Consider the following 23,871-nt stretch of genomic DNA (forward strand, 5'->3'; position numbering starts at 1 on the left):
CATGGTCTGTCCATGTCATAGTCATGGTGTCTCCTCCTTCAGTCAGGAGGGCTGTCCCCGTCATAGTCATGGTTCCTCCTCCTTCAGTCAGGGGGGCTGTCCATGTCATAGTCTTGGTGTCTCCTCCTTCAGTCAGAGGGGCTGTCCCCGTCATAGTCATGGTTCCTCCTCCTTCAATCAGGGGGGCTGTCCATGTCATAGTCATGGTGTCTCCTCCTTCAATCAGGTGGGTTATTTCACAGTTATGTCTTAAGACAGTGCTTAATAATCTCTAGGTTAAATGTGTGCTTTCACGAACATTTTTTTTTTTCCAATTTGAAGACGCAGAAAAACAAAACAAAACATTAAAGTGACCTATTAGGATTTAGGTCATGAAATGCTATATTATGTTGTTTAATGAATAATTATATCTCAGATAATTCTTAAGTGGAAAATTATGTTTTGAATAAAAAGTAATAAGGATTGAAAAAATCTTAAGTTTTAGTTGAAACAGTGTATTGTCAGTTTTTACCAAAGTTTAACTAATTTATAGATGATATATAGAGATAAAAATATTTATGAATTTTGTGCATTTTCTGGGGATGAAAGTGGCTGTAAATTGTCAGTTTCAAACATTAAAGTTTTTAAATGTAAAAGAGTTTGAGGTTAGTTAGTCAGGTGTGATTGCTCAAAACTCCCATGCTCTGTGGAGACTAATGCAGGAGGATTGTGAGTTTGGGGCTACCTGCCTTATATATTAAGACCCTGTCTTAGAAGCTAAAAACAAACAAACAAAAAACAGCTGAAAAATCTGAGGTTGTGACAGTTTGAAATGTCAGCTTGACATAACCTTAATTACTTGGGATTGTCTGAATGAGGTTTTTAGGTATGTCTGTAGAGGACTGTCTTGAATGCTAGTATTAGTTGATGCTAGAAGATCCAGGCTGCTGTTCACGGTGCCATTCTGTAGGCAGAGGATCCTGGTCTGTGTAAGTGTGGAGAGAGTGAGGATCCTGGTCTGTGTAAGTGTGGAGAGAGTGATCTGAGCACAAGGAAGCATGCATCCTTCCTCCTTTCTGCTCTCAACTCTGTGTGTGATATGACCAGCAGTTCAAGTCCCTGCTCTGTGACTCCCCTCTGCGATGGACTGTAACCTGTAATTGTAAGCTCAAGTGATTTCTCTTCTGAGTTGCTTTATATCAGGATATTTTTGTCACACCAACAGAAAATGGGACAGAGATCGTTCCTTTCCTCTAACCAGAACATAAGTAGAAATACTTGTCATTTGATTACAGGTGAACTAGGAAAAAGATAGGTTTAAGATTAGATTAATCCTAATAGAAGACAAGGGAAATCAGCTGAACATGTGCCAGGAGTCCCTGACAGACTTCTGCTCAAACACTGTCAGTCTGTCTGTCTGCCTGCTTGTGATGATTTGTTTTTGAGATTTCCAGAACTAAAAAGCAACTCTTGGTCTATAGGATCAGCTCTGCATCATTTGTCAACAAACTTCTACCTGCAAAAAGGCTCCCTGGCCATTCTGCCATGGAGACAGATTGCTTCTTTGCTTGTCTCGGGGCCTGGGCTTTACTTCTAGCACCACAGAGAAAGAAAGGCATAATCACAAAGCATCTTTCAAAACTTGATGTGAGGAGTTTGGCTAAGACTTGAAAAGTAGATGCACAGTGACCACAGTTGGGACTGCAACGTTGCATGGTGGTGACTGTGGAAGTGGTCAATGCAGACTTATAGTTGCTGTGCTTAGTCACCATTACATCACTGGTCAGGAGAGACCGTGTCGAGCAGTGAACCCCACAAGTCAGACTGACTGATAGGGACTGGGAGGTTCCCACATTATAGCCCATAATAATCTCTTGTTGATGGGCTCTTGGGAAAAAAAACAATCTTAATGCATCCTTGGCCTTAGCTTAACTGATTCACCAAGCATCTTCAGAAATTAAAAGACAGAAACCTTCATCTTAGGACTCAGGAGCTCACCACTGAATGCTATTACTTATTTAATGAACCCTTTTAATACACTGAAACACAAGAGAAGAAGAAAAAGGAAACATTGTTAATATATCTATCCAGATGAAAGTATTCTGGTCTACCTAAGCTTAATCGAGTAGGTAGGATTTCATCAGTTGCTAATTCCGAAATGGTAAGTTAGTTTTAGTTATTAGAAGAATAACAGATTTTTCAGGTTTTGAGTAAATGAAGTCATAATTTCAGATTATCTTTGTTTTTAAATTTTGTTTTGTTTGGATTCTTGAGATGAAACCATGCTTTCAGATCCGTGGCTTCCTTTGGGATGTACACAGGCAATACTTGAATATCTAGCATCTTCCTTATGAGTATAACTGTTTCAGAAGAGTTTAATTGAGTTGTAAGTGAACTCTGTCCATGAGGTCATTATGGGATGCCTGAATTTTCTGAAACAAGTATACCAATGTTAGAGCATCCAGATAGCTCTTTCAGACTTGCTCGCAGAGGTGTGTGGATATGCCTTTGCTTAGTAAAGAGATGCTTTAATAGGTAGCTGATCCAGTTCAGGATCACTCTGAAAAGGTCCTGTCCCCAATATTCCTTAACTATCAGCTGCAGTGTTTTCTTTCATGACTGTGAGGCTGATGTGACCAGTGGGAGGACCACAGAGTAGCTCCCTGCCCTGGTCCATCCAGTGTCAGGGACTGCATGTTGACTTGCAAATCAGTGCCAGCAACAGGCCAAGGAAATGATGATCTTTGCTGCTGGTACTTGCAGAACTTGGAAGTATCTTTCTCAGGAGCTAGGGTCAGAGGCTTATCATTTGACAACAAACCTCTGTCTGTGAGAAGCTATTTACTAGTCTGAAGTCTTTTAAGACCAGCTTGTACCTTGGCATCAGCTAGCTCACTGTGTTATAATGCTATGTACTGGGCTAGCTGTTTTCTTAAAGGAAATCTAACCCAGGAGGCACAGTTTATATGAAGAAGGTGTTGTATAATAATTGTCACCTTGTGCTCTTACATTGTTACCTGCTTAAAGAATTAGCTTCTTCTTCTTCTTCTTCACTTAATAAGAATGTTCTCTTTCTGATGAGCCATCCTTTGTTTCTTGTGACAGGCAGAGTAATTGTCCTCTGTAAGTTGTCCATGTGATAATCCTTAGAACCTGTGACCGAGGGACCTGGGGCAATTAGGGCTTACTGATATTATTACACCACCTTCATGTTGAAAAGTGCACTACAGTTTAGGTGAGAAAAGCCCAAGCTGCTCAAGGTAGAGACCGTGCTGTCCAGGCTTTCAGGGCTGTTGGACTAATGTGACTGCTGGTTTGAAGATGAAGTAGGCCACGGCCAGGAAACTCAGGCTCCAGAAGCACACTCATGTGTACTTTGCATGTGCAGTACTGGAAATTGAATCCAGAGTCGTTCATGTGCTAGGAATGTGCTCTACTACTGCCCTTAACCTCTATCCGAAGGGTCTATTTTTCTAATACACTTTGAAAGTGGGAAAAAAGGCAGATACAGTGGGATTGAGAGGGGTATTAACTATTTGGTGTGTGTTCTCATTTAAGAGCTGTGTATTCTGCAACTACTATGCATACTGTGTTGCTTAAGCCAGAAAAAGTACAAATATTAATCACATGTGGTTAAGGAGAGCTGTGAGGTAGAAAAGGGCCTAGCCATTCAGTAGAGCTGCCTTGACAACTCATCTCAAAGAACTGCAGAGAAACATATTTCAGAATGGGAATGGAAAAAAGCTTTGAATCAATGGAACATGTGTTATATATGAGATTCTGTTGGTATTTTATATGTAAGACTGGAAGAAGGTTTTATAGGGGTAGTTTGGAATGGTTGATGAGAGCCAGATTGTGAGGGGAAGGCAAAGGTTATGCTTTAATCATTAATTATACATTCTAGCTATAAAACCGGAATGCAGAGTAAATATTTGAGACAAAGTACACTCTGTGGCCAAGTTGCATCATGTGCAATGCTAGAAATTGTATCCAAAGTTTTGCACATGCAAAACTTAGGAAAGTGCTGTACTTCTGATGCTCACCTCTATCCCAAGGTTATATTCTCTAATATACTTTGTAAAGTGGGAGAAAGGGCAAATACAGTTTGATGTCCAGCAAGGGAAAGTCATTTCAAGGTTTATAGAGAAGTGGCTTCAGGAGGACTTCCATTCAGTTGTAGGTATAAGAGTATTGTAGGGCATAGTTGTCAGGAGACAAGTTAGGAGGCTGTCACTGTTGTTAAGAGAAGCGATGAGAATTTGGACTGGGATGGCTTGGCAGTAATAAATAGGAAAGGACTAGAGTAAGGATCTATAAACTTGAAGAAGTAGGATCTATAGTCATGGCTGGCAAGTCTGAGAGTTGGTGCAGATAGTATCAGTCATAGATAGCTATGTGTGTGTGTGTGTGTGTTTGTTTGTTTATTCTTTAAAGCTCTGATGGCTTGGAAGATGGCATTAGCTAGAAGTTGGTGTTTGGGATTAGAGTGGAAAGTCAGGTGTGGAGACACAGTCAAGTTAGTTTTTTTCAGATCAGATGCTACCAGTATGACAAGTAGCAAAACACGCCAGATTCTCATGATAGGAAAGTGTGTTGGAGCTAATGTAGTGTGAATCATCTGTGAAGTTTAACTGTAGAAAGCAAGAAGGTGTGTCCAGTGCCAGTAGAAGAAGAATTGTCAGGGGAAAGATTAGGAGTGTTGGTGTCTTGTTTTTATTGCCACCTTTTAATTAGTCAATTAAGTTTGTAGCCAGGATTTCACCATGTAGCTGACCTTGAACTCCCAAACCTGCTGCATGGATCCGGCGCTGCTGAGATTTCAGGTGTGTGCCAACTTGCTCATTAAGGGTTGGGTAAATCTCACTGCAGGAGAGAGGGTTAATTAGCTACAATGAATGATCACAGGACATTAATGACAACGAGGATGAACTGTAGGTGGTGGCACATGCCTGTGTTCCTTGTACTTGGGAAGTGGATGCAGGTGCATCAGGAGTTCAAAGTCCAGCTTTGGCCAGACCGTGACTTCCATCAAGTGCTGCCTGGGCTATGGAACCTCTTCTTAGTTACTTATCTATTACTATGATAAGATACCATGATGAAGGCAGCTTATAAAAGAAATTGTTTAATTTGGGGGATCATGGTTCCAGAGGGTTAGAACCCATGGCTGTCATGGCAGGGGTCATAGTAGCTGGCAGGTAGTCATGGGCCTGGAGCAGTGGCTCATGTTTTGACCTACAAGCCCAAGCAGAGAGAGCTAACTGGGAGTGGTCTGAGCTTTTCAAACCTCAAAGTCCACCCGCAGTGAATCACATCCTCTAAAAATGCCACACTCACTAACTCTTTGCCAAATAGTTCCACCAACTGGGGACCCAAGTAGTCAAATACATGAGCCTGTGGAGGTGATTTCCCCATTCAAACTAGCATATTTCATGATTAACGCTTGACCAGAGAGTAGTAGTGAAAAAGCAGGGTGGAAGCTGAGGAAGCACAATGTTGGTTGGCCTTCCCGTTTTTATAAAATATAAGACAAGAGATTTCAGTGTCTGGGATATTGCACAAAAGAGACTGAAACACAAAGTCTTGTTAGAGCGACCACTTAAAAGAGATGAATTCTGTTAAGAACTAAGGATTATCTTTTTAATTGACTGCAACTTAGCATAACACTGGTTGTCTCATCAGCTGTAGCAGAATGTTCAAGTAATTGCTCATTCACCATTTGTCACAGTTGTTAGGAATGTGTAATTGTATTGTAGATAAGAATGGATTAATGTGGGAATCAGTGAATTATGTTTTCAGAGTTCTTCTTAAATAGACTGTTGAAGGTGAAAAGCAGTCATTTCATATCTTACATAGATAACAGAGGAATGTGAGGTTTATTTGAAAATTTTTCAAATTTTAATAAAGCAAGGCACTCTGTTAGCCCATGGATGGATATGGTGATGCTATGGGCAGATTTCAGGACGGAGGATGAGAAATGGGAGTTAAGGATGACATGGCTAGAAGAGAGCTAGGATTTAGAGCTCTGAATATGACTTCTATCCTGCGTCCTTGGCTTTGTTTGTTATTGTTTGCTTTCTTGACCAAAAGCAATTTGGGTAGAGAAAGGTTGATTTGGCTAACATGTCCAAATCATAGTCCATCATCATGGAAAGTCAGGTTAGCGACTCAAGCAGGAGCAGAGGCAGGAACCATGGAGTACAGCTTCTTCCTGCCTTGCTTGTAGGATAATCATACTAAAATCTGTACACTCAAAGAAGCTAAGCAAGAAGGAACACACTGGATAAGATGCTCAATCCTCATTCAGAAAGTCAAAAATGGCATAGACATCATAAGAAGATGAAAACAAGGAACAAGACAGGAGCCTACCACAGAGGGCCTCTGAAAGACTCTACCCTGCAGGGTATTACAGCAGATGCTGAGACTCATAGCCAAGCTTTGGGCAGAATGCAGGGAATTTTATGAAAGACGGGAGAGATAGAAAGACCTGGAGGGGACAGGAGCGCCACAAGGAGAGCAACAGAACCAAAAAATCTGGGTTCAGGTTTTTTTTTTTTTTTCTGAGACTGATACTCTAAACAAGGACCATGCAGGGAGATAACCTAGACCCCTTGCTCAGATGCAGCCCATGGCATCTCAGCCTCCAAGTGGGTACCCTAGTAAGGGGAACAGGGACTGTCTCTGACATGAACTCAGTGGCTGGCTCGTTGATCACCAACCACTGAGGTGAGGGGGCAGCCTTACCAGGCCACAGAGGAAGACAATACAGCCAGTCCTGATGAGACCTGATAGGCTAGGATCAGATGGAAGGGGAGGAGGACCTCCTCTATCAGTGTACTAGGGAAGTGGCATGAGAGGAGATGAGGGAGTGAAGGAGGGGATGAGGGTGGAGGCTACAGCTGGGATACAAAGTGAATAACTTGTAATAAATAAAAAAAATATTAAAAAAAGAAAAATGCATTTCTGTAATAGAGATTCCCTCTTCTCAGAACAGGAAACTAAGTTCCTCTGCTTGTGTCATGTTGGCAAAAACTAACCAGGACTTAAAAAAAAAATTTCTTTTTAATGAGTAAGAGATTTGGATACTTATAACAATGTGGTAAAAATTATATGGTAAAAATGGCAGCATAAATCAATTGTAAGAGAGAGGTGTAAGAGCCTGGCAGAAGAAACATATGAACTTGCCTGCCAATTTAATGAGTGTGTATATAAAGTAATATAGGCACATGTTTTAGTGTATATACTGTCATTCATATATATATATATATGTGTGTGTGTATATATATATATATATACACATATGTGTTGTATACATTCAAACATGCATATATAAAGGTGTGTGTTTATATGGGTTCTGTGTAAGATCTCTATTCTGTAAGTTATTTATGTTTATGTATTTTTGCACTAAACATGATAGCTGTTTTCTTATACATTTGTGTCTATTCTGTCATTATCTTTCATAATCTTATTTAGCTGTAATACAATTGGAAATTTAGGCTAGAGCTTTGTTTTCATATTTTAAAAATAGCACCAGTGGTTTGAGAAATGGTTCAGCAGTCCAGAGCACTTGTTTCTTTTACAGAGTGCCCACATGGTAGTTCATAATCATCTAAAACTCCAATTCCAGGGACTCTAATGCTCTGTTCTGACCTACACAGTCACCATATTGCACAGACACAGGCAATACACTTATACATACAAAATAAAAATAAATAAACCTAAAATAAAAATTAAAAAATAATGTGTACTCACTTTTAACTGGCTTAACTATAGTTTTAAAATGGGTAAAATGTACATTTTGTAGTCTTTTTTAAAACTAATTTTTATGTGTAAAATTGTGTATCTGTGTGAGTATATACTGTGATGTGTGTGTGTGCAAGTGAGCCTATGCAAGCATGCATGCATGTACACGCACACACACCTATGGAGGTTGGGAGGGGGTCTTTGGATTTTTTAAAACTGGAGTTGCCAACAGTTGTGAGCTGCCGAGGCCCAACTCGTATCCTTTAGAAAGCAACAAGTACTCCCTTATCCATATTTGCAGCCCCAGTTTTGAAGGCCTTTAAAGAAAGGTTAAGTTGTCTGATCTACAATCTCAGATTCTTTTGGACTCTGTTGTGGGGCAGCTAGGCCTGTTCTCTCTCCAGAGAAAGACTACAGGACAGAGCGTAACTTCAGAGTAATTTTTCTACTGAACAAAAGATTTGGTACTTAGCTCCATAGCTAGGTACTCTTTGGGTATGGAGGTGCAAAAGTGAAAAAGAACAAGTTCCAGAACTATGTGCAGTTAGGAGACACACCCCTGCCCAACTCTGAACTGTCAGCAATGACATCATGCTGTCGAGAGCAGCAGTGTCATGAAGGGTGCAGACAGATTGCCATTGTGTCACCAGGGCACGTTTCTTTAAGGTGTAAGTGGTAAGTGGGCAGCTGTGTAAAGCTCTGGAGGAGCCTGTGGGTGCACTATAAACTGCTTTCCAGATGGAGGCCTTTACTGAGAAAACTGTCACCAAATACAAAGGCCAAGGAAAGCCCAGGGAAGAGGGTAACCCAGAAGGATAGGCAGCCATGTGGCTTTGCTGTTCCTGCTTTTCTATTGTTTGCTTTGGTCATTTTTATTTTATTTATGTCATGTCATACACAGTGTATTGTTTTTTTTTAATATCTTTTGAGTTTATAGTGTTGTATACATTATGGTTGCTCAGCACACAGTTTCATGTACAGAAGGTACAATGTTCTGTTAAGATACTTTAGTTCTGACTATAACATAGTAAGAAACCAAAGTTACAAGTCTCTCCTAACCAAGACAGATCACTCTTCTGTTGTTCAGAGTGACAGTGTGCTTCAGTTGTGTTAACACAGTCATTTATGGTGGTCCTTCTGGAAGTCTACTAATAACTGTCTGTTCTATCAATTTCATTACAGAGTTACAAATTTTGTCAAGGAAAACTACAACTGATTTTGGATCAGTTGGATCCTGGACAACCTAAAGAGGTGAGTTTAAAGGACAGCTGTCAAGTTCAGTCAGATACCATGAACTTGTGGTCTAGACTGTGATCAGTAGTAGCCAGGTGGTTTTCCCTCTTTCTTTTTAGTTCTTGTTTTGTAGACGATAGGGCTTTATTATTATAAGCAGTCCTGAGTTGGTAATCTTGATTAACTTCTGTCTGAAATAGACACTCACATCTTGCTCATGTAGTCACTTCCTTGATTTCTTCTCTCCTTTTCTTCATGATCAAAAGGGATAAAGCTATGTGTGGTTGTTTACATAGTTATCCCCTTCAATATTTCATTGTTAAAAATAATCCGTTGCTTGTTCCACTTTTAGAAGATGTGGCAAACTATTTAAAGACTATTTTAATAGATAACATGGTAAGTATCATGTATAATGTCTTGAAATATGTATATAATTGTTAGTGACTAAGTTGAGCTAATAAACATATATATTACTGCCCATACTTAGCCTTTAATTTTTTTTTTTTGATTCTGAGTGGCTTATATTCTTACCTGACAAATTTTTAGTATTATAAGACATGATAAATACAAATTGTGTCATACAATAGATCTTACCAACTTTTTTCCTTCAACTGATATTTTGTTTTTTGTTGTTTTTTTCTAATTTTAATTTTTATTTATTCATTTTATATCCTGGTTGTGGCCTCCTTCCCTCCATGTTTCCTCTATCTCCCTGTCACCTACTCCTCAGAGCAGGGAAGCACTCCCTACTCCAGCATATCAAGTCTCATTAGGACTGAGTACATCCTCTTCCTCCGTGGCCTGGTGAGCCATCCCCGCCAGGAGAAAGTGATCGAAAAGCAGGCAACAGAATCCATGTCAGAGTCAGTCCCCTTTCCCCTTACTAGGGCACCCACATGAGGACCAAGCTGTCCATTGACTTTATCTGTGTAGGCGGCCTAGGTCTAGTCCATCCATGGTCCCTGGTTGGTGCGTCAGTCTCCACAGCGACCCCCCATCCCCTGGTTAACTGACTCTGTAGGTCTTGCAACTGATATTTTGCAACTGATAATTCAACAAACATCTCACCAACTTATATACTTGAAACTTTAACAACGTATTAAGAAAACAAAAGAGTCTGGGGCAGCAAGATGGATCGACAAGTGAAATGTTTGTCACCAAGCCTGATGATGTGAGTTCAGTTCCTGGGACCCAAATGGTGGAAAAAGCAACTGATGCCTGCAAGTCCTCCGACTTCACACGTGCTCCCTCCCACATCCACATTCATTTTCATACTGCAAATAAATAAATTATATAATGAAAAACCTTCTAAAAATACTAAATTATGCTTGTTCACATTTTGAGAGATTTTAGGAATTACTATTCTTGATATTTTATTTTATTAGAAAGTCAGTTTGAATCAGAAACTGATTTTTTTTCAAAAGTGATAACAGTAAGCATTTAAAAGTGTTCCTAATTGCATATTTCACATTATTTCATTGGAAGAAATAAACTTGTTCTTTGTTTATTAAAGGGAATTTAATATGGCTTCATTTTTAGAAATATGTTAGTAAAGAGAAGGAAGAGAGGTTTGTTTGAGCTGTTTGCTGGGACCAGAGCCATGTGAAGACTCTAAAGTCTAGTGGGGGAGTTTCATCCTTATATTGTTAGTTGGTAGAAAGAAATTTTATCAAAGTAAGAGGATAAAGGGGGACAGGGCTTTTAAAAATATAGCAATGTAAAAGAATACATAAAAAAGAAATTTACCCAAGAAGAAAAACTCATAAGACTAACGTAAAGTTAAAATTAGCATTTGTTAGGTTCCAAAAGGCTACAGTGAGAATGGAAGACAGGTGTTGTAGTTACTTTTCTATTGCTGTGTTAACACGCCAGGACCAATACAACATATAAAGGGAAGCATTTAATTGGGCTTATGGTTTCAGAGGGTTAGAGTCCACAGGCAGAGTACAGGAATACCTGAGAACTCACATTTCAATCCGTAACCACAAAGCAGAGGGAGAGAGCCCTGGGAATCACAGGGATTTTTTGAAATCTTAAAGCCCACTTCTAGTGACACATTCGTCCAACAAGGTCACATCTAATCCTTCCCAAACAGTTCCACCAATTGGAAAACAAGAATTCAAGTACATGAGCTTACAGGGGCCATTCTCATTCAAACCACCACTGTAAGTCAGATAAATTATTTTGGAAATACGTGTTTTGCAAGAGCCAGAGAGCATATGGGAATAGAAAAATCAGGAATAGTGGAGCTTAATGCATATACAGACAAGGAAAATGATAGCCTTTATATATAATAAGGAAATCTTTCTCTTAAAACGATTAATCTTAATTATATTTATAAAATTTCTCCCATGTTTCTGCCATATTTCCTTTGCTGCTTCACTTAAACAACATTGGTCATATTTTCTTATATTTTTAAGAAATTAATTGAGTTTCCTTTTATACAGTTGCCCATGTGAATGCAGTATCTACTGGTTACTTTCAATCCTTTTTCTTGCGTCTCTCCCTAAAATCGCTCACATTCATTTTTATCAACTTAAAATACAGATTTCTTTGAGAGGAACTATATCTAGTGTTATAGCCTAGTAAATCAGTTTTCATGAGATTCATCCGTAATGAGAATCTCAAAGTTTGTGTCACAGAATTGAATTTCCTTAAATTTTTAAAAAGTTTTTATTAATGGATTTTGTTCTTTGGCAATTTCATACATATATTTAATATTTTTTGATTACTCACTCCACCTTCTATGAGCTCCCTCTCAACCCTGCCAGACCCTATGTGCCCAAATCTCTTTTCTCATGTTCATGACTTTTTGTTTTATTTTGTTTCTCTCTGAGTTTAACTAAGGCTGTCTGTGCGGCCCTAGATTTTGACTTGTCTTCTGCAGCCTGTGGGCTCAGCAGTGGGTACAAAACTGGGTACTGTGCCTTTCCTTCTGCCAGAATCTCTTAGTTGGCAATAATTGAGGTCCCAGGTGCCATGAGTTCCTCTCCCATCCATAGCTGACTGCGGGTGCTTCACAATCCTTCTTATCTTCCTGCTTTCTCGACCCACTGATGTAGTGATTCCAAGCCCTGCAGAGATGGTACGAATGTGTCATTTAAGATGGATTCCTCCGCTGTCACTTGTTCTCAGTATCTTCTGCAGCCATGGGTCTCTGCATCAAGCTCTGTTCACTGCAAAATGCTGCTTTTCTGATTAAGGCTTAGAGTAGCATTTGTTGGTCCATTCCTGGCTGGGCCACTTGAGACAGGTCATCTGGAGAGGGACACTGGCTGAAGGTATATCGTTAGTTATATCTTTGGGTATGTCATTTAGTCTCATCTTTTCAAATGAATTGCTTTTCAGTTTAAGTGAATAGTTACAATTTATGCCATTGAAAACTAAAAAAAAAAAAAAAAATCAGAAAATACTTTTATTTTCCTTTTGGAATTTTGCATTTTCTTGATTATTAGTAAAGATTTCTAAAAGAAACTGGTTATGATACTATTTTATATATTAAAATTCTGCCTTCAGTTTAAATTGTAAATATATTCTTACTCAGAAACCTTTTATTTGCTTTCAAGTAGTAAATTTTTTAATGGGACTTTGTTCTAGAAGTTAACTGTAAATGAGAAATTACTTAATATTGGATTCTCCTGATTTTTCAAACCCTCATTCTAGTGCCCCAAAAGCCTGTCTCACAGGTGTGTTTAGGACTTTTTTTTTCTGGATGGGACACTAAAGATACTTTCAAGCATCCCACATTTTCCTGTCATCTAAAAATTTGAGTCTGTGATGGAGGTCTCTGCTCCTCTCTCTAATGCCTCCTTGTCACTCACTGGGCTTCAGTTGTTTCAGCTGACCAGACTTTGAGTAGAAGCTTGGCCTTGCTGTATTGCTTTTTAGCAGCTGTGAGAATGCAAAGAAAGCTCTGTTCTACCGAAGTAGAGCCTTCTCCATGCGTGTCCCTTGGGTCATAGTACTTTAGATGAATCCTGATTGGATTCTAAGATGTCTGATTAATAAGTAGCCTTTCTGGGGGAATGTAGAAATTCAATTTTGCATTTCACTGCTGAATTAAGTTTTTCCTCTTCAGTGACTAGAAGGTCAGAAAATATGGTCTAGCAGAAAAATGAGAATGTTTGATCAGATTGTTCCAGGGGAGCTGTTCACAGAGGCTGGGATGGAAATGCTTTTCGAGGGCCTATGTGGGTACTGTGCTCGAATTACAGCCACTCCAGTGGGCAACTTCTGGGAGGAGTCCACTGGAAAAGGCTGCTTGGTGATTCCGGTGCAGTCATCATCTGTTTCTCTTAGCTGAAACATAGTCACTAATATACTTATGGTTTCTGATTTCACTACAAAAGATAACCTGGTTTTGTTTTCTCTATTTAAAAAAAGTGTTCCTAAGAGTTATTTTATAAAAGGGCATCTGATTCTCTAATGGGCCTCATTAAAAAGTAGCTTCTCTGGTTCTGCCTTTTAGTAGTATTTTACATAATGTCTTGGGGAAATTGAAATTCTTCTAGCATTAATGTCTGTGTTATTTGAAAATCTGTAGGTGAGATACGAAGCATTACAAACACTCTGCTCAGCTCCTCCATCCGATGTCCTGAACTGTGAAAACTGGACCATTCTGTGTGAAAAGCTGACCACATCTCTGTCAGATCCAGATCCTATGTTCACGGTGAGGAGATGCTGGCAGTTGCTTTTCTAGACCCAAGTGGGATTTGATCATTTCTCTTGGGAGCTCAAATGTGGAGCTGTAGAGTTTCAAACCACGACAGAGACAGTAGGCAAACTGTTAGGGTTGTACCTAGATACATTTGTCTTTTTAAAATCACACTCTTCTATCAGTGGAGACATGATTAGTGTGGGGAGCAGAAATGACTTGGGAACCACTTTTGTCATTTATATCAAAAGAGAAAAGATGGTTGTCTAGTAGTTGGATGCAGTGCAAAGTTACAAGCCCCAGAGGGTATTCTACAGTTCTATAAAAACTTTGATATGAGAACTTCAAGGGGGGGGTGGTATTTTTAGGGTCACCTTTAGCATTTCAAAGGTAGAAAGAAATACAATTGTCAGTTTGCCTGTATTTTTCCTGTATTTGATGGAAGAGAATCATGCTTGAGTATTTTCTTTATTTTAGAAATTATAACTTTGTATACCTTAAAAGTTTCTAGTCAGTCATTGCAAATTGCTTTATTTTGCTGTTGTACATTTCCATGCAGCAAGGTTCAGCTCAATACATATGTTAAGAAATTACAAACAATTGTTATAAATAAAATTGGAGATAGGATCAAATCATTTTGGAGTAGCAAACAAATATGCCACCCTTTTATTTTATGTTTGTGCTGCCTCTAAGCTGCTAGCTACATCATTGCTGTTCTGTAGTACTTTTATGTGTGGTTGAAAAATTACAGATGTTAATGAGTTACTGCAACTATAAACATGGACTTCAAATACTTAATAGTTTTTGTTCAGTGGGAATGTCTTAGAGTTATTGGAAGATATCTTTAGCCATCTGGGGTCCAATTTCCTGTGAAAATATTAGCCTGGGTGATTTAAACAAGGTTATTAATTTTGTTTCTGTAGATTAGAAAATGTGAGTCAAGGTTGTTTTTATTTAATGGAAACTTGTATTTCATTAGTAGAATTACTTTTCTTATGATATTTAAGTGGTTATAAAGAAAGTGAAGGGACAGGCACCATTTTAATGCCTAGTAATGTCAGGCATGTCTTAACTACATTTACTACTTATTCAGTTTATTTTGTGATATTTCTCTTTGAATTTTGAATTTAAAAACATTATATAATATTTTTTTTCCTAGGGAATAGGTAATTTTACTAGAAAAATGCCTAAATATTTACAAAAGTTAAATATGAAGAAACAATTCCTGGACTTGGAAATGTGAGGTCTTAAAATGTGGTGTTGCCTCCTGTCCCACTCTTGGATGACCCCATTAAAAACTCAAGAAACTCCATGCAAGCTTTTAGCCTCATTTCTCAGCACTCACTGACCATCCTTTCCTCCTGCCTTCTGCTCCCATTACCTGCAGTTACCAGATTTCACTACAATGCACTTTGTCATCTGTTTTACTATTAGTTGTGGTTAATTTTACTTTTTGCTCAACAAAAATGGGCCTTTAAAAGTAGACTCATCCGTCATCTGGTTTCTGAGTAGTGTGTTTGTGTTTATTTTCTGTATAAATATGAAAAGTGTTCCATTTATACTGTTGTAAGACGCTTATATGGGATGTGCTTGTCTTGTTTCTGTAGGACCGGATATTAAAGTTCTATGCACAGACTTTTACACTCTCACCGTTACACATGACCAAGGAAATTTATACAAGCTTAGGTAGGTTTATTATATCACTACAAATGCTTTTCTTATACATAATTAAAAATGCATAAGCAATGACTTTCCAGAAGTATTGTACAGTATAATGACTGTATATTTTCACTTTGGTTTTCAGCTAAATACTTGGAGCTATACTTTCTTTCTAGAGAAAATCACATTCTTACTCTTTCAACTGGAGCAGACATAACCAGTTCTAATGTGACCCGCTTACTGAAAAAGGTATCTGCTTACTACAGCGTGCTTTATGTAGAGTGGCCTATATTTCAGAATTACAGTATTTTGAGAGCTTTTGTGCCCTGCTTATAGGTTCGTCTTCTGAATGAGTATCAGAAAGAGGTTCCATCGTTTTGGATTCGACACCCAGAGAAGTAAGTCTCCCAACTAATGCAATGTAAGGCAGGGAGGGGCTGAGCCCCTCTAGTGTTTCAAGGACAGAAGGGAACAGTGGTCTTCAGTGATTTACATGGTTCAATATGCACTTAGTTTCTGTCAGCTTGACCCAATCACCTAGGAAGAGGGATCCTCATTTAAGGACCTGCCCTTATCACATTGGCCTTATGGGGTTATTTTTATAGTTGGAGGTCTCTTGTAGGGAGTGTCTTCTGTGGGCCTGGGCCATACAAGAAAGATAGCTTAGTGAGCTAGAGGAAGCAGGCTTGAGGAGGCAAACCAGTAAGCAGTGCCTCCAGGGTTTCTGCCTCAATTCCTGCCTTCATCAAGAAGAGCTGGCTTCCCTTGATAATGGAGCATAACTTGTAAGCTAAAAGGAACCTTTTCCTGTCCAAGTTTTTTTTGATCATGGTGTTTGTCACAGCAACATTGACACACACTAGGACAAAAGGTGTTAATACAGGTTTTCTTTGGTATATTTGTACTTGCTGTGTAAATGGTTCTACTCAAGTATTCTTTTTATGTCATCTAAAGCATTGTGGAAATAGGATGTTGACTTCTTCAGTTTTTAGTGATGTTTTCTGCTTTGGACAAGTTTCTTAAATGTTATTTTTCCATTCCATTTAAGAAATTGTGATAAGGTTGTAAGAGCATCTTTGAGTCCAAAGCTGAAAGTTACTTTTGGAGACTTGAGTATTGAACTAGAAAGAATTTAAGTTTTTAGAGTGGAAAAACTGTGTGTGGCTCTTATCCTCTACCATTTACAGAAAATATTAAAGAAATTCTAAAGATTACATTCCACATTGTTATTTTTTATTTTTATTTTGATTTTTTTATATTAATTACAGTTTATTTACTTTGTATTCCAGCTGTAGTCCCCTCCTTCATTCCCTCCCAATCCCACTCTTCCTCCCTCATCTCCTCCTTGCCCCTCTCTAAGTCCATCTGACCCTAGTCCACTAATAGGGGACGTCCTCCTCCCCTTACACCTGACCCTGATTTATCAGGTCTCATCCGGACTGGCTGCAGTATCCTCCTCTGTGACCTAGCAAGGCTGCTTCTCCCTCGGGGGAGGAGGGTCAAAGAGTCAGCCACTGAGTTCATGTTACAGACAGTCCCTGTTCCCCTTACTAAAAAATCCACTTGGATTACGAGCTGCCATGGGCTACGTCTGAACAGGGGTTCTAGGTTTTATCCAAACATGGTCCTTGGTTGGAGAATCAGTCTCAGAAAAGACCCCTGTGCCCATATATATTTGGTCATTGTGGAGCTCTTGTCTTCTCCAGGTCTTACTAACTCCCCCTTCTTTTATATGATTCCCTGCACTCTGCCCAAGGTTTGGTTATGAGTCTCAGTATCTGCTTTGATATGGTGGGATCTAGAAAAGATCATCCTGAGTGAGGTATTCCAGAAGCAGAAAGATATACACAGTATATACTCACTTATAAGTGGATACTTGACCTAAAAGATAGGATAAACATACTAAAATCTGCACACCTAAAGAAGCTAAACAAGAAAGAGGACTGGGTAAGATGATCAATCCTCACTTAGAAAGACAAATGGGATGGACATTGGAAGTAGGAGAAAACAAGAAACAGGACAGGAGCCTACCTTAGAGGGCCTCTGAAAGACTCTGCCTATCAGTGTATCAAAGCAGATGCTGAGACACATTGTTATTTTATAAGGATAAGAACATCACTGATCTTACATATACTGTTTTTCTTTCTTTCTTTCTTTTTTTAAAAATTCTTTCCCAAACTCCAGGTATATGGAGGAGATTGTGGAGAGTACGTTGTCCTTGTTATCAGTCAGACACGATCAAAGCCACCTTGTCTCACAGAAGATTTTGGATCCCATCTATTTTTTTGCATTAGTTGATACTAAAGCTGTGTGGTTCAAAAAATGGATGGTAAGGAAAAGTGTTTTCTCTCTGTCATTTCAGTGACTAGCCCGTGTTTATGTGCCTGATGTGTGCCGACTTGTAATTGCTTTTCTGCATGTTTGAATGCTTTAATCTGTACCCATGTGGATGTGTTAGTGACATCAGTGACCTGTTTGGGAGTATTAGATCTAAAGCATGGGAAAACTATTTTGCCTAGGATTTTTTGCCTAGTCAAAGTCATGATAGGATTTTAAGTGGTGATCCAGTTGAATACCCTTAAAGATGAATGGTCTACCAAGGATCCTCACTGTCAGGAATCTAAATGCTTTAAACATTTTAATAGAGGGAACAGGGACTTTCTCTGGCATGAACTCAGTGCAGGCTCTCTGATCACAGCCCTGGGAGGGCGTGCATCCTTGCCAGGCCACAGAGGAAGATAATGTAACTAGTCCTGATGAAACCTGATAGGCTAGGGGAAGGGGAGGAAGATCTCCCCTGTCAGTGGAGGAGGGAAGGGGCATAGATGGAGAAGAAGGAGGGAGGGTGGGATTCGGAGGAGATGAGGGAGGGGCCACAGCTGGGATACAAATTGAATAAATTGTAATAAATCATAAAAATTTAAAAACATAAAAAAATTTAATAGATGTTTCAGGCCACAAGGATTCAGGGCTCATTTTTCTTGGGTTTAGAGGATAATATCTCAAATCAGTTTCTGTTTGTTGCTTCCTGAATCTGGATTTGGGGATGTGTTTAATGCCTAAAGCTGGAGGTTTGCAGTGGAGCTTATGACAGCCCCAAACTGAAAGTGGTGGGAAAGCAGTCTTTGTATTGTCACCGTGTCAGCTGATGTAGAATTACAGAGGCCCTTATGTAGCAGCAGTAGCAGCAGCAACACAGACATCTATACTTATGTCTTCATCTTTCTCACAATGTCTAGGTATTTTTTCTCGGTGGAGCAGAGAGAGGAGACAGGACGTGCTGTACAAGCAGAGACCCTCTCCTGTAGTTCTTAGCAGGACAGTTTGACGATTGCCTAGCTGCCCTGTCTCTTAATGTCACAAGTCTGTGATGTCTGCCCAGTTAATTTGAACACAGCTCTGTCTCTAGTGCCAGCCCCTTGCATTACCTATGTTTGATACATAATTTAACTTTATTATTAATTAAATCAATTTATTTAATTAACCAGAGTCTTTTGTTCCCTGCATTGATACTTTTTCTTAATTTTCTCAAGGATGAAACTGGCTTTATTGATGATAATATGTCAAAAATCTAAACGCACATTAAAACCTTATACAACAAAGGGATGACCATTAAACCCTAGGTTTATATAGATTCATATTTATATAATATATTAGTATGTTTAGATCTTAGTTTAAAACAAAAATGAAATTATATTCTAATAAGTGTTAGTAAGGCTTTCTCACTTAACATTTTGATTTTAAATGCATAAGTGAATGAAACAGATTGTAAAAACTAAATGGTAGAACATTTTGTTTTATCTGTGTTATCAAAGCAACAGAAATTCATCTCAATCTCCTATACCCTTTTTGTTTAAAGCAAGGGTTGGCAGGAATTTTATGTAAAAGGCTAGAGTATCTCTAGCCTTGTGGACTGGACAGTCTTTGCATCTATCTTTTCAATAAATGATAACAGCTGCAGGGTGTTCTAAGGTACTATTCATGCAAATGCATAGTAGGGAGATTTGGTTTGAGGGTTATAGTTTGCCGATCTTGCTGATAAAAATGCAAAGGGTTCTTTTTCAGAACTTTCTGTTTGTAAATCACGCTGGTCTTGAGCTTATTTTGAAGATGAAATGGACTTGCACTCCTGATTCTCTTGTCTCCATCTCCCAAGTGCTGAGGATTATAGGTGTGAATTAACGTGCCTGGCAAAACAGGATAATACTAAAAGTTTTATTTTTACAACAGTGTATTTTCTTTAGTAATACTGAGAAATGGGTTAACTTTTATTTTTTAAACATTTAAGCCAAAGGCTTAAAACACACAGGATTTTGATGAACTCTGAATAAAAGCACTATCTAATGAGATGAAAATTATATTACCAGACTTCTGGTGGAGTTTTAAATTAAGTTTTAATATTTTTATTGTTCTTAATAAAATGAAGGAGCAAATTTAAACATTAAAACTGCCTGACATAATTTAGTTAAAATAATTATCCTTTTCCCTGGCTTTCTACAATGTTACATATGTATGTGTTTTAATTTCATCTATTTTTGGCCGTAATTCAGCTAAAATAGTTATAGTTTTCTTTGTAGTTTTACAATGTTGTGTTTATAGGCATTTTAATTCCCTATATATTTTTGGCCCTAAAGAAATAAAGCCATTTTGGGCATAGCCATTTATTTAAAAATAATACTGATATAAGGTGACAGAGATGCTGTCTTGTTGGAGTGCCTCGCCTTTGCAGATGTCTGTGTTCATAGTCAGTATACAACTGGTGGTCTTGTTTCCCTCTCATTTACATATTTTCTCTTGGACCAAGCACTGGTATGAATTGTTCCCCTCACTTCTAATCTGTCAATAAATGAACGATACTATTTTTTATGTAATTTGGATTCCCGTGATTACTATGAGTGTGATTCACTGTGCTTAGGAAAACCTGCTTGGCATTGACTATAATATTTTAAATTTAAGTTATGGTGTAGTTTATGATATTGTAAATGATGGAGGAAAAATATGCCAAATTTATACCTTTAACATTAGATGCCTTTTTCTTTAATTTTAGCATGCATATTACAGCAGAACTGCAGTACTAAGACTTCTTGAAAAGAAATATAAATCATTGGTAAGCTACACATTTGTTTTTATGATGAAACATAATATTGTAAAAAGGTATGTGATGTCTTGCTTTAAATATGCAAAGTTGAGTGGCAGTGATTAATGTTGGGTAATGAAGCACTCTCTTTTAATGTTTCCTTAAACTACCATTCTAGGAAATGTAAAGAGATACAAGTTGAGTCTTGAAGTAAGGGAAACAGTTGGGAAGTAGTTAGTGAACTGAAAACTTAGCTGCAAGGATTGGCAAGTTTCTGAATATATGAAGTGTAAGTGAGAACTTTGAACTGTGAGAAGTATTGTTTTGGCTGTGATGATTTATGTTTTCAGTTGAAAGTATATTTTTTTGAAGGTGAAGTGTATTAGGAAAAACTAATTTTTTTCTTGCTCAAAAGTTCCTGAAAATAGCAACTGTTATTATATTTTATTTATTTATTTATTGAAAACAGATTATTTTCATGCAATGTATTCTGATTTGGGTTTTCCTCCCCTAACTCATCACAGTTCCTCCCTACTACCCTTTCCTGCTCTCTTTTGTTTGAAAACAAACAGTCATCTAAAAATAAAAAATAAAAAATAAAACCAACCAATATGACAAAACAAATGACCAGAAAGAAAAAGTGTCAAACACAGAGTACAAGGAACACATAGTTTCAGAGACACATATACTTGCACACACAGAAATGACATAAAACAAGTGTAAACAAAACAAAACAAACTCTCCACAAATGCTGTTGAATTTGTTTGAGGGCTGGAGAGATGGGTCAGCCTTTAAGGCTAGGTATACAACCAAAACTTCAAGTGTTTGGTCTATTTTGATCAGCAGCTGCTGGGCACGGTGCCTGCCCTTAAGTGTCATTTGTATACCCAGTGAGACTATTGGAGAAAACAATTTTTTTTTCTTTGTGAATGGTTACCAGCTGCAGATAGCTTCTGGGTTAGGGATTGTGTCCACTTCCCTTTGCAGTGCTGGCACTTCATCTGTCTTAAAACTGTGCAGGCCCTGTGCATTGCTACAGTCTCTCTGAGGTCAGTCATATATGCATTGGTTCTGTTGTGTCTAGAAGGCCTTGGGTCCTTGGTGTCTTCTGGTCCTACTGGCTTCTTACAATCTTCATACCTGTTTTTGTTTGTTTGTTTTTCCAGTGTTCCCAGAGCCCTGAGGGGAGGGATTTAATTCAGACATCCCATTTAGGACTGATTGTTCCAAGGTCTCTTACTCTGTGTATATTGTCCAGTTGTGGATCTCTGTATCTATTTCCATCTACTACAGGAGGAAGCTTTGCTGATGATGACTGAACAAGCCACTGATGCATGAGTATAGCAGAATGTTGTTAAGGAGTCATGTTATTGCTATGCTTCTTTAGCAGAACAGTGGTATTGCTCTTTCTCCTAGGTTCTTGGCTTATCTGGTCTCAGAGTTTTGGCCACCCAAGCAGTGTCATGTGTGGGTTCCATCTTATGGAGTGGGCCTTAAATCCAATTAGATATTGGTTGATTTCTTTCTGTCATAGTTAGGAGCACTGTTGCTCTGATGAAACACCATGAAACTTGGGGAAGAAAGGGTTCATTTCATTCACAATTCTATATAATAGTTCATCATCAAAAACAGTGAGGGCAGGGACTAACAGAGGTTAGGAACTTAGAGGCAGGAGTTGATGCAGAAGCCGTGGAGAGGGTTGCTTCTCATGGCTTGCCCAACCTGCTTTCTTACAAGACTGCCAGCCCAGAGGTCACACCACCAACAATGGGTTAGTCCCTCCCCATCAATCACTAATTAAGAAAATGCCCTACAGGGTTGACAACAACCCCATCTTATTGAGGCATTTTTTCAATTCAAGCTTTCTCCTCTCTGATGACTCTATCTAGTTTGTGTCAAGTTGACGTACTACTAGCCAACTTCTACAGCTTTGTACCACTAACACCCTAGCATATCTTGCAGACAGGTCACCATTGTAGATCAGAGGGTTGCTGTTTACCTTTCCCCTCTGGTAGTGTGCTGAGCACTTTCCTGTACCACGAACACTAGTCAGTTGGCTTGAAGGCTCCAGGTAGGAACCAACTCGAATTCTCCATTTTTGGTGAGTTATGTAGGTGTTATTTTCAGCAATAGGCCTTTTTCCTCAGTTTGTGGAGAGCAACCAATAGTTTTGGCAAAAGTATGTGTGGTTTTGGGGTTTCCATTGCACCCGTTAGCCAGTAATTCAATTAGATGTAAACCACTCTTGAAACTAGAAGTTCCATTTGGTCATGAGAGATGATTAGTTGGGCCTTTTTCTTTCCAGTCATGTGCTGACTTCAATTAGATTATTTTCATGTATGTATGTACTCTTAAAAAGTGGGTTTCCATATAATCCCTTAAATGGCCCTTAGTTTTAACTGCACCTCCTGTTATTTCCTGTCTTATATTCTCCTTCTCTCCCTCTTCTCATTTCATCCTCCCATTCCAGCACCGCCTTAATTAACAATTATTCATCCTATTTTCCTTTCCTAGGGAGATGCTTCATTCTTTCCTTGTTCCTAACTCTGTGATCTAATTATCCAGATTGAAGACCTAACAGCTAATATCCACATTTAAGTTGAATGCATATCATATTTGTACCATTGGGTCTGGGTTACCTCACTCAGGATGATTTTTCTTGCTCTGTCCACTTAACTGTGAATTGCATGATTTCAAGCAACTTTTATTGTAAATCACTTTAGGTGACAGTCACATTTTTCTTTTTTGAAAATGGGTTGAGAGTACTATAGAGAAGCGTTACAGCAAAAAGTGATAGTTAAGAGGCTTGACAGAAATCTAAGAAAAAAATGATGAATTTATAAGTAAAGTCTTCTGGGGTGGAGAATTGGGATAAAAAGATGATTCAGGAATGCCACATTTAGAAGGCAGGATTTAGAGAATGGCTTTTGAATGGGCAGTTGGTGAAGCTTTCATAACAGAATCATTAATGCCCTTTAGCTGAGGTAAGTGATACAGTGGGAGAAGGATATTTTCTGGGAAGGATGATGATGCTCAGATGTCATCGGTTTGGGTAAATTGAGTCAAGGCTGCACACCTCACCAGGCATAGATCTGGACCTCTGAAGTTTGATTTAGGCAAGGTGGAAGTGGAAAAAGATTCTCAAGACAACCTATGGGTTTGATGATTTCCTGGGAGAACTCACAGAACCTAGCAGTTATGCTTCTGGCTTCCATGTATTACAATGAAGGGGAGCAAAATAAAATAAAAAAAGAAAAGATTCAGGTGCCTAATGAATTTGGAAAGGTACGTTTCTAGCATTCTTTTTTTCATTGGATAAAAACAGGCCAGTTTATATCTTTCAGCATTCACTTGTCATAACTTGAGTGAAATTTTGTCTATGAAGGAGTCCCTTATCGACTCCATGCCCAGATTATCTGACTGGGTTTGGTTCAGGATTTCAGATTAGTAGATTGAAAGCAGATGTGCCATGTGAACAGCAGTGTTTGCAGAAACAGTTTAGGTATGTAGTGGACAGCCTTCTTATCAT

At 38.6% G+C, this 23,871-nt stretch overlaps 1 protein-coding gene across 1 annotated transcript in view; it reads left to right on the forward strand.

Annotated features, from left to right (window-relative positions):
* The window catches only part of Tbc1d32 (TBC1 domain family member 32), a 233,866-nt gene that overhangs the window by 12,687 nt on the left and 197,308 nt on the right, over nt 1-23,871 (forward strand). The window contains exons 4-10 of the mRNA XM_055599402.1: nt 8,902-8,970; nt 13,496-13,621; nt 15,214-15,292; nt 15,411-15,514; nt 15,602-15,663; nt 17,450-17,594; nt 20,313-20,372. Of these exons, the coding sequence (XP_055455377.1) occupies nt 8,902-8,970; nt 13,496-13,621; nt 15,214-15,292; nt 15,411-15,514; nt 15,602-15,663; nt 17,450-17,594; nt 20,313-20,372 (645 nt within the window). The remainder of the gene's footprint in view (nt 1-8,901; nt 8,971-13,495; nt 13,622-15,213; nt 15,293-15,410; nt 15,515-15,601; nt 15,664-17,449; nt 17,595-20,312; nt 20,373-23,871) is intronic.

This window comes from Psammomys obesus, unplaced genomic scaffold (assembly GCF_907164565.1).
Source record: "Psammomys obesus unplaced genomic scaffold, mPsaObe1.curated_primary_1811, whole genome shotgun sequence".
NCBI classification, from domain to species: Eukaryota; Metazoa; Chordata; class Mammalia; order Rodentia; family Muridae; genus Psammomys; species Psammomys obesus.